The sequence below is a fragment of the Panonychus citri genome, unplaced genomic scaffold (genome assembly GCF_014898815.1).
Source record: "Panonychus citri isolate SS breed McGregor unplaced genomic scaffold, ASM1489881v1 Contig00135, whole genome shotgun sequence".
Classification (NCBI taxonomy): Eukaryota; Metazoa; Arthropoda; class Arachnida; order Trombidiformes; family Tetranychidae; genus Panonychus; species Panonychus citri.
This window is the reverse complement of record NW_026515540.1, coordinates 2,194,706-2,206,999: the sequence shown is the minus strand read 5'-3', so window position 1 is coordinate 2,206,999 and position 12,294 is coordinate 2,194,706. Positions and strand designations below refer to the sequence as shown.

At 31.4% G+C, this 12,294-nt stretch overlaps 1 protein-coding gene across 1 annotated transcript in view; it reads right to left on the bottom strand.

The window, feature by feature from the left end:
- The window catches only part of LOC128391894 (glutamate receptor ionotropic, kainate 2-like), a 51,888-nt gene that overhangs the window by 16,293 nt on the left and 23,301 nt on the right, over positions 1-12,294 (bottom strand). The window contains exon 3 of the mRNA XM_053351849.1: positions 1,152-1,403. Coding sequence (XP_053207824.1) covers positions 1,152-1,403 — 252 coding nt within the window. The remainder of the gene's footprint in view (positions 1-1,151; positions 1,404-12,294) is intronic.

Here is a 12,294-nt window from a genome sequence, read left to right as displayed (position 1 = left end):
ATATTCCTGTTGATAGAAATGATAAAAAAATAAGCAACTGAATTAACCGATTGTTTTATATCACGAGTGCTCGGAGGGTTTTCAATTTACACACCGGTGGGTGTTGATAAGCTATTCAGCTTTTGTTCTGAGCATTTTTTTTTCCTCTTCCAAATCTCTGAAAGTTCTGGATTCTCCATGATAATCCCCGGTAAGGTGTATAAACTAATTCACTAGAAGATGTATAAACTCAATAAATACCCGGCGGCCATTTGGCTTGGTGTTTTTCTAGTGAAAAAGTTTTCTCATCAATATATTACACAAACACCAAGAATGAATGAATGAGAGAGGAAAATATTTCATGATAACAATAGGTGATGATGTTTATTAATCTCAATTCAATGGAAAACTTTTATCTCATTCATGTGGTGGTAAATCTCATGGTGAATATAAATGGTTGCAACTTTTTTTTTTGCTTCTCACTCATTTATGAATAAAAGCACATGGGATCCATTGAATTAGTTGGTATCATGAAAAAATATCACTCATCAAATTATTAGATTCACAGTTTCATGAGATAAACCAATCAGAATGTTCATCATAATTATCTATTAGATGATCAAATCTCAGAATTCTAAATGGATGATACCAAGAAAAATCCTCAATCTGATTAGAAATTTTCTTAAAAATAAAACCTTCAATTCGTTGCTACAGTTATTCAATTAGATGATAAATTATTACATGATCTTGATGATAATTTTTTCTCCTCATACCAAGATGATTATGTTGATTCTAAATGATTAAGTTATCCTAATGTTATCATTTTTACTATTAAGTAATAATAATCATTCAATATGTATTATATGATGAAAGAAAAGTTTATATCATCATCTTTTATCATTCTCATCATCTTGTTCTGAGTGAAATCTGTTGATGCTAATCAGTTACCATGAGAATGGGGATGAAAATATCCCAAGTAATCATTTGGTTTCTGAATTGATATAAAGTCTTAAAGATAATGAGAAATATTTATCATGTTTCATGTATTGATAGTTGATTGGAGATTCAATTAAATCCATTGATAATATTAATAATAAGATAATCTTATCATTGGATTGGAAATCAATGTTTCCTCAATTAGATGATCGGGAAAATTGGATCAAGAGACTTACACAAATCTTGCTCATAAATAACGGCAATTTTGGTCCAATTTAAATATTTAACTAAATCACGTAAGGCATCACCGGTGATTACTGGATTAGGATATAGATTAATTGAGATCTCCTTAATCTCAGGTTCAAGGTCAACTCGTGATTCCATGTGAGGAATGTCCAAGGCATCGCATAGGGATTGTATATGATTACCCAAGAGCGGGTTTTGAGGGCCGAAAATGGCACTTACACCGGAACCTACTTGATAACATGCTGAACAATTTGAAAGAAAAATGAGAAAAAGATCATTTCAATTATTCAATTGGAGTGTTAATTGTCGTGAATCAAAATGTTCCAATTTGTGAAATGTGATCTGAATTTAAATCTCCAAATGGTTAAATAATTGAACAAATAATAACCAATTGAAGTGACTTTGATAATCAATAACAATTAACCCGTTGATTGATGGTGACAATAGACAAACATGTATTAAATTACAATGGATTTATCTAAATTGTATCAAAAAATAATCAAGCAAATTGAAATAAATTTAACATAACAATCACCAGGATCGTTGATTGTTATGATAATATAATAGAAAATCAGATTGTTAAATTATTTGTTTCCAAATTGTATCATGTTCATGGTGATGGTTTGATCAAATTCAAGTCATCAATTGAATACTAAATTGTTGATTAGTTGGAAAATTGTTACTCTCAAAGTTGAACAACAGAAAAGAGGAAAAAAGTTTTTCTAAATTAAATAAACATAATATTGTAATTGAATGGAAATTGTTGGGGGAAAATAAGGTAATTAACATTCTTGGTGTAAGAAAATCATTCGATAATCAGAATCGGGGTGAAAAGGATTTTAGGTGAAATCATATATCAGAACTTTCAGAATCTTTAGAAAAAGATTGAGAAAGGAAGTTGATGATCATGGAGGATGAAAGATGTATACATATTCAAGCCTGAGAAGTTCAATCAATCTTCCGTAAACTCAATTAACTATCAAATTATTTCATTCGAGTTGAACATTTGAAACAACGATCATGATGATTACATGGTGATGATGATGATGATGATGATGGAGGTGGAAGAGTGAATTGGATGAAGATAAGTGTTTTTGTCTTGTTATTTTAATTTCTGTTTCTCTCCTAAGAGAAAGTTAATCTTAAAAAAAGTTGAAAAATCACAGAATTTCAATGAGAAATATAAGGTTATCAATTTTCCTTGTAAAATAATTGAATACAAATGCTATTATCATGGATTCGATGAGACTGATAATGATATTATCTCTCATATTGAATTCATCTTGTGTTTCATTCTCATGAGAATATGAATTATCTTCTTGTTTGAAGACAGGGTATCATCATCATATCATCCTTATCTATCTGTTAATATCCTCAATTTCAAATTGCTTGTATGTGTGGGATGTAAGGGATATTATTTACTCTTCATGGTTCATGGTGAAAATCACTCATTTCCATACTTGAAATATTATTTAAGTTCCAATGGAAAACAAAATTGTTACTTGCTTTTACTTTTCCATGGTGATTCTGAATATCATATTTTTCAGTTTCTTTTCTTTTCATTTCATTCTTCTCAATTTCTCAATATTTTTCTTATTCATAAATTCTGGTAAACATCTCGATGGACAGTTTATAGTAACATTCAGAATATATAATAAGAATAATTCTGGGATTGGTTTGATTTTTTTTTCCAATTCTGAGTTTCTTGTCACATATGAATTTCCATTCATTTCTATTGATGAACATGAGTTTTAAGTCTATCATTTTATTCTGAGATAACAAGATGACTATCACCCTGATTTGTAATTCTGATATTCAATTGGTCAGTCAATAAGCTGATAATTTCTTAATTGAAACTATTATTGTTATCTGACGATTGTTTAGTTTCACAGAATTGCTCATAAATTAAAAACTCTGCGTTTCAATCGTCTGAGTTGATAAATCGACACAAAATTAGAGAGAAACAAGATTTTGTCTGAGAAAAGCAACAATTTAGCTTAACAATTTTCACCGAGAATCAGAATGAAAGCTTCATGGTTAACGCTAATTCATTGATTTGGAAATAATTTCATCATTTAATTTATTCAAACTGAAGATAAACTGTTACACTTACATTATCTTTCCCTTGATAAAATGTGTCATGATGGTTGATTCAGAATCATCCCAATGACAGGGGGATGAATTTCAGAGAGAGAGAGAGAGAGAGAGAGAGACCTGTGAGGTGATTCTAATGAGAAAAAGATGATAGGAAAAGAAACTTTTTTCTCTCATGAACGTTGAGACTCATCTGAATTCTGTCTTTGAATTTCTTTCGAGATTGTTACTCAACAGGATAACCCAAACACTTCCGATCAAATTGTTCGCTTCATCTTCATAAACCATCAGCATCATCATCCGGTTTCCATTTTTCTTGATACTCTTTTATTAGAATCATCATGAAACTCATTCATCATAATAATGACCCGAAGTTTTATTCTGTTCAATCTTCCACATCAAACTAGACATAATCATCATCATCATGACCATCAAGATGATCTGAATCATTTTAGTAACATTTTCATCAACTCATATTTGATATTTGTTTATTTTATATAACCTGAAATCTGTTATCAGAGTTTTAGTCATCATTTTTTCCAGAACTTTTCTCTTGATTCTTTATCAAATTTTCCTTCAAATGATCATCATAACATAAACATGATGATAATAATAGTATTCACAGTTATATTACGATAAATATAATAAATGATTGATTCGTAATTGAATATCAATAACTAAATCTAATTCCATGTTATTATTATCAAAGGATAAGGAAATGAAGATAGAAGATGAAAAAATGGAAACATAATTTGTCAGAACTTTTTTTCTTCATCTTCAAGTCAAATCTCTTGTAATCTGAACAATTTTTGTTTAGCACTCATTTTAGAAAAATAATATTATCATGAATCAGACTAATCCCTGAGAATTTCATATTAACATGAATTACATGGTATTTATTAGGTTGTCCAGGGCAAGACGAACCGTTTTAAAAGCGCTGTAACTTTGTTATTTTTTTGAAGATTTTGATGAAATTTGGTGAAAATGTTAATTACTAATAAAGTTTCCTTCTGCTGCAATTACGCGCTTCCAGCGGTCAGGTAAAGCTAAAACGCCCTTCATTCGACCTTCGCTATTTAGTTTGGCCACAGCTTCATTCAAATTGGTTTCGAATGTTTCCCAATCACCATGTTGGGTTCCTTTTAGCTCTCTCTTTAACTGACCGAAGCAATTGAAGTCTAATGGACTTATGTCAGGAGAATATGGTGGGTGATGCCAAACGGTGATCCCTTTTTCGTTCAGATACTGCTGAACAACCTGTGATTTATGAGGTCTGGCATTATCATGCAACAGCCAGAGGTACCTACTCGCTCTATTGCCCAGCCAATCAGGGATATGATCCTCCAAGAACTTTCTGTAAACGTTTCCATCTACAGTGGTTCTTGCGGGTAGCAGAGAATAAAAGGCGATTCCATTGGAATCCATTGCCATGATAAGCATTCTCTTGATGCCATGTATCGATTGGGTGGTCACAGGTTCGGGATGTTCACCGGGAAACTGGTAAGAGCGCGCTTGATTGCGATCAGGCTCCATGTAAAGGGAAACCCATGTCTCATCTATGGTGAGGGTCCTTTTGAGGAGTGTTGGGGTCTTTTGCCATGCTCGGACATTCAATTGGCACTTCATGACGCGCAATTCTTTTTGTTCTGGCGATAAATTGTAAGGTACCCACTTAGCCAGTATCTTTTTCATTTTTAAAGTGTCCCTTATGAGCAGCGCCAATGATGATCTTGGGATGTTTGTTACCATCGATAGAGACCTTAGGGACCAATGTCTCGACTCCTCAAATTTCGCCTTGATAGCATCAAGTCTTGTGGACAAAACTTCAGCATCAAGTCTGGACCCTCCATGACCCCTCTGGTCGACAACGTTGCCAGCCCTGAACTCAGCGGCATATTTTGCCACTTGGCTTTTCGAAATAGCTTTGGTACCAATCAGATTACACAACTCTTGGTGAATTATTGTGTTAGATTTACCAGAAATAACACCAAAGAGTATAAAAGACCGTTGATGGTCACTTGTGATCGAATTAATTAATTTTTCTTTATGAGACATGATGATTATGAAGTTTTGAATATTGACGATCAAAAAGGCAGCTATCAGTTACGTAATGATGTATCTCAAACAAAAATTGAACTTATAATTAATGCGCACGCTCAGTTTAAAAACAGTTCGTCTTGGATTGGACAACCTAATATATACCTTGGAAAATGTAATGATAAATATTCATCAGGAAAGAAAATATCAACTTCAGAATAACATGAAGATATCGATGGATTCACATGAAGTAAATTCACCAATTAGCTTTAGGTTAAGAAAAAGAGATGAACAAAATTTGGAAGATTGAAAACTTGAAAAACTTTATTAAACTTTTGGAGTTGGAAAAAAGTTCTAATGATCTAAAATTGGTTAACTATTGTTTACAATTAATTTGACTCAACACTTTGTCAAATTGAAAAGCTATCGATCACCTTGACTTAACAAACTCTTTTTATCTTCACTTCTTTTTCCTCATCTTTCTGATGATTTTATCATCTCTTTTTCATCTCTCATCATCTTGACACACCATGAATTCAGAACTTTATCTAATAGAGAAAAGTTTATCGGCTCAAATTTTCTGTTACTCCAAGAAAAAAGTCTTCGATAATCATTCCCTTGGTGAAGATAAAGAGGAAGATGAAATACCCACCCCGTCTTCATCCTCTAAATTGAAACGATTACATGGAAACTGTGAGTTTCCCACCTGATAAATTCCAAAAGAATGAAGCTCATGATCCTCATCATGTAGGTTAGAATTACTTCAACCTCAAACTCATGCTAAAAAAGAAGAAGAAAAGCGGAAAAGGAAATAGTGAGAATGAGAAAAAAAGTTCCAAATGTAGAAAAAATTTCCTTTTTGTCGAAATTATTGAGATTATATTTTTCTCTTTCGTGTGTTTTATCATCACTACTCGACCCCGGAGGCGATATCATGTTTGCAAATATAATAAAATAATTTCGATCTACCTTTACAAGGGAAAGTAAAAGAGAAAAGTTCTGTTAAAAAAATTCGACTGAATTTTCAAAGAAAACTTTTTCAAACGATACAAAAACTGATTATCTAACATGATCATTATCAGAACTTTTTTCTTTGAAAAAAAAACAACAACATCGAACATATAAAATGTGATCTGACAGAATAAGGTTGGAAAAAAGTTCTTAATTTTCATGTTCATTACATGGAGCAAATTTACATGTTACCCTTTTCCAATGAATATCAATGAATAGATTTTCATTGAAATCAGATGATAATACCTCCAGGGTAGGACAATAATCGACATTATCGATATCAGTTTGGAAGAGGAAAATCATTGGGCTGAGATTGAATTTCTTTAGAAATGCTCAGAACTTTTTCTCCCTTTTTTAATCAGATGAAATTTTCTCCATTGTGATCATTATCATCAGAATATCATCATGAAGTTAATCATGTCCCATAGGAAATCACATAATGATATTGTATTGACTTCATTAGACTCATTTGCTTCACGATGAAACAATTGTCACCATCATGTCAAACTTCATGTTACTCTGAAAAAAATAAAATAAAATCCTTAATAATGTTCAGGGTGATGATTAAGACTAACATGATTATTGAACATAATCCATTATTGTGGTTACAATAACAATCTTATTCATGTTCAGAGTCATCATTTTCATGATGATCATGATGAGTAAGAAAAATGTTACCATGATAGTTGTTGTTTTACAATCCATGTAACAGTTTCACTTACATCATCATATGTAAACATATTAATACACATTGAGTAAAGTAAACATGAAATTTTTTCTAATATTCAGCAATATCATGAAACCCACAACTGAATAAACCATGAACGATAGTTGATTGGATAAGTTTGGCAGAAACAAAATCCTCTCGTTTTAGTCAATTGATTTATATTCTGATTGATTGTCTAATCATACTGATTAGTGATTTCTAACTGATATTAGTCTATCAATTTCCTGACATTGTATTTATGATTATCATGAAATCGACCATTCAACCAGAATTTCAATATCTATTCATTTTTTCATCTGTTTGTTTGGAAATTACCATTCCAGTTAAACTTTTCTTCATTTGATTCATTTCAATCAAATTCTCACCAGCAGAGCAATCAGAATATAATAATATATCAATATTCAGTGATATTTGAAAGAAATGCAATCCTGATTATCAGGGTATTCATGGTAACATTTTTAACATTCATTTTCCAGGTAATCAAGTATATTTATATATACATACCTGAGGTTGAGAGAGAGTATGGGTATTCACTAAGATATTTTCATAAATATACATTGAAACCTTTTGATTATCACCCACCCAACGTGTCACCCCTCAGATATTTGCAATATATTGGGTGGCACATTCATATGCATGATTGAATATAATAACTGATTCAGGGTGACAAACATTTTCCGCAGTCATAATCCTTTGAGATAAACATATTTCCCCCTTTTCATACATGACCCACTCCTGTTTTACATCCTTCAATGGATTTCCTGAATACTTTTAAATGCATAAAATATGATATTAATATAATCAATACGATGATGATGAGGATAACATGATGATAAATATATCTAAAGAAATACGTTAACCACCTCACCGAATCACTCCAAGCAGCCAGTTCTCATACCAAAGATATTAATCTGTAAACTCTACTCAGAACTTAGTATTTGTATCCAGAATTCAGTCAATGAATTTTCATGATAAACATTAAAAACAATGAATGATCATTGGCAGTACAGTAATAATATGGATCTTCACATTTAAATCAAATATTCAGGGTGTTTAATTTTTGCTCCCATTTCTCTCTCTCTCTCATTCACTCACTCTATTCTATTTTTAATATTTTTTCACCCATGAAAAAGTTCAATCTCTTGAATTTCTTGATCAAAGTGAGTTAAAAGTTGAATTAAAATTTATTGTGTTTGCATTTGGAGGATTTTATCATGTTCACATCAACTGTTATTTATTATGCTTTTGTTATTAATATTTATTTTATATCTACAGCTCTCCCACTTGCTTTACTTTTTTACTCACTCCAATCTTCATCCACCCCTTGTGAGTATCTTACCATGATAACAATCATGATAATTCCGTTGGGATAAATATTATATTGTTTGTCTGACTGAGTAAAGTGTAAAGGGAGCAAGAAGAAAATTTTTTCACCAAGGAAACACAAAATATTACACCAAAGACGAAAATGTTATCAAGATGATGATAATTATAATGATGATGACGATGGTGATGATGAGCAAGTTGAGAAAAGTAAAATAGTTGATGAAATTTTCTCCATGAAATTCGGCAAGGAAAAGTTTCCTTGTTGAGTTTTTATTCATTGACACACAGAGAAAACTCTTGAGACACTTTTCCAAGTGAGAGTTAAAGGAGGATTGAAGTTTTATCACATAACATTATTGTCACCATGATGATTCTGGAGATGATATTGAACGGTGATGCAAAACAACATGAGATAGATAATCCTGTTAGCATAATCATTTTCGAGTCAAAACTTTCAAAGGTTCATTCATGATCCTCATTCTCTATCAACTCCCATGGTAATCATGAGGTATTGTTGTTCATCTGATCAATCAGCTTTTTTTTCTTACTCAATCGATTTCTCATTCAACTAACTAGAACTTATCATCTTTATCCTCATCTTCAGAATCTCTCTAATGTCAATATCAACATTTACCTATCAAATTAACCCAGATAATAACAAACATTGTTAAAGGATAAACATGATGACTATTCAGATGATGAATGTTAATCATCAATTGATTTGGAAATTCATCTCGAAATCATGGTGATGAGTGAATATTGAAAAACCTAAACAACTTAAAGAAAGCTGAATCTCAAAGGAAAATGTACCTCGAAGTTTATGTCTCTCTCTTTACCATGTTCATCTCTGAATCAAAGTCATTTCTCCTGAAAATCTCATAATTATTTCTGCTCCAGAGGTCGAAGGTTAACCTTTTCGTGGAAAGTTTTAAACGCTAATTACAACGTAGAAAACCAGTTATACCATGAAAGAGTTGAATCTCTTTGGTACAACGAATAGTTTTATTAGCGATTTGCTCGAATTCCAGGAAAAAGTCGGACTTTTTTTCGACATCCGTTGAGATAAACGAAACTTTGGTTCAATTGTTTCTATCAGATTGCAACGAGATTAACTTTGTACATGAATTTGGACTGAAACAATTAACTCTAACTACTTTCAGTAAATGATTCTAATGATGATGAATGTTCATGGAGAATAAAAATTATGAGTCTTCATCATGGTGAGAATGATTCCTTTTCAACAATTTCTCCTTCTAAACAATTTATAAAGAATACTAATGATTATGATTATGGTTTTCAGTACAATATTAATATTATCATCTTATTGATTTAAGGCAAATTGTTGCAGATAAAGTTCATTGGACTGAAATCATTTCCTACAGACAAACTGAGATCCTGAAAACCAATTCATTTCATTGTAAACAATAATCATCAAGATAATATGTAATCCAAATGACTACGGATTTACATCTAAGGATAAATTATTATTACCATCAAGGTTTATAATCAATAGTGATGATTAGTTTTGATTAAATTAGTTGTGGTTACGATTATGGGGAGGGAATACATGTACAAGTTAACATGGAAAATCAAAAGAAAATCTCAACAGATTCTGTCGATTCTGTTCATTAGCAAATAGCGTGTATCATGATTAGCATTTGGAATATACATTTTATCTTAGCAAAAAAGGACAAAGTATTCATGATGATGAAGATGATGAGAGTTTCTATTGTTTAGAAAACAAGGTTAATAACTATGGGTGAAAAAAGAGGATATAAAGGTGTCAGAACTGTTGAAGATTTCCGATGATTCTGAATAAGAAAATGTTGAAACAGAAAATGAACAAAAGATAGAAAAGAATCAGAATAAAGATAATAATGAGTGGATTCCTCATGTGAATCTCTGAAAATATCATGTAGCTCCACATACACAGAAACACCAACAGCATCCATCTTGAATGAGCCCAATCAACACACATTTTTTAAGAGAGTCAAAATGATTAGATTTTGACTCTCTGATGACTCTTTTTTAGACTCAAATTGTTTTCAATTTTTTTTTGAATGATTTTTATTCAAAAAATATTCAAAAAAAACAAAAACATTTACGCACAAAATGCGTAAATGTAATGATTCCGTAATGATTGGAAATATTACGATTGAAGAAGAATTACCAGCTTGGACTTCATCGCCGTGCATTGTCAATGTGTACTTTTGCACGGAATCAGGTTCAAAATTCGAGTTTTCAATTTTGCTGCCAATTCACTACAATTTATAGAATAGATGATTCCTTGAGAATGTGATTCATTCGTATACCAATCTTCTTTCCTTAATAATGGTAAATGTCTTTCAAATTGTTGAACTAATCTTATACTCAAGAAGTATTGATTGTTTTTCAAAATAGCTGGAATCCTCACTTTATCACAAGTGTAAAAACCGAATGTCCTTGGTTCACCTTGAAAAGGACCATGAGAATGTCCTTTGTCACAAATGATGTAAACATCTACCAAATTTTCATCGGCTTTCTTTTTCCAGAAATACCTTACACTTGGTAAAGTTAAAGGATTCGGTGAAAACCTTTTATTAAAATTATTGATGAGATTCGAGACAATCTCTCCCGAAGAGAGACTCAAACCACCATGACTAAGAATTGCCATTAGTACAGCTTCTGAATACTCTTCAAATGATGGATCTTTTTGGGTTGAGTCACAAACAGAGTTCTCATCGAATAATTCATCCGAATTAGTTGATTCACTAAGTTCACTAGTGAATGATTCCCTAACACTCACATTATCAGAAAGTGTTTCCGAAACACAATCATCACTTCCTGAGCCAACTTCAGGTAACTGGTCAATATAACCAGTAGAAAATTTCAAGAAATCTTTTCTTTTTCTACGGTTAATTGTTCGTGTTGATCGATTCATTGGAAAAAAACTTTCACAAGATAGCAAAGATTCAAATTTAAGAAAAAGATTAGCGAAAATTTTTAATTAAACATTTAATTAATTAAAAAAGATAAATATTTAAAAAAGAACAAATTTTTTTCTAAAAAGAACATGTGGTTTTCTATTCTCCGTTGTCATGGTAACAACACGCGTTCTTTAAAAGAGCGAAGATTCAAATTCTATCTAATCAGTTGAAGATAAGGTTTTAATCTCATTACAACTCTTCTCTTCAAATTGTAATTTGAAACAATTTAGTTTTATTTTGACCTTCAACAACGTTTTTTAGATTTCTCGTGAATAGACGAAGTGATCTTAGTGGTTTTTTTTTCGTTTTTATGGACTTGAATCTTAAAAGAAAAAGTTACGTTTTTAATTTTTCCCTCAAATCTAAATCACGGTCAAAAAAATCTTTCATCTATAATCAACCAACCTTAATTGGTACAATTTGGCTAATGGCTAATCAACAATTGGTTTGTGCTATTTTGAGAGTGAGAGATTCCTTCAAAAGAGAATCTACTATTCCAATAGGCTTCAAGCTTGCCAAGGAAAAAGTTCCTAAAGATTTAAAGCTATTGGAATTTTCAACGGAAAACGTGGTTTACATTAGTGTTTCGGGTGTAAAAATGATTCAAGGGCTCATAATTGCTACTGCTGGTAAGTTGAAAATGAGCTGTTCTTTTTGTATATGTCTAATTGTGATTCTCCTTTTCTATTTTAGATGATTCACAAGAAATGAATCAGAACTACAAATTTTTTTCAACGCTGCTAAAGTTTACAATCTTCCTGGATTATCAAAAAAGATAACCATGTGGCTCGCATCAGAGGATATTAAGCTTACCAAAATCAGCAAAAATGCATTAGAAGTATCAACTAAAGGTGATTTTGATGCTTTTTTACACAGAGTCCATTACTTGGAACAAATATCAAAAGCAAAGAAAAACGTTGCTTTCATAGATCTCAGTGAACAAGAAAATAGTGCAACAAGTTCCGAAAAACA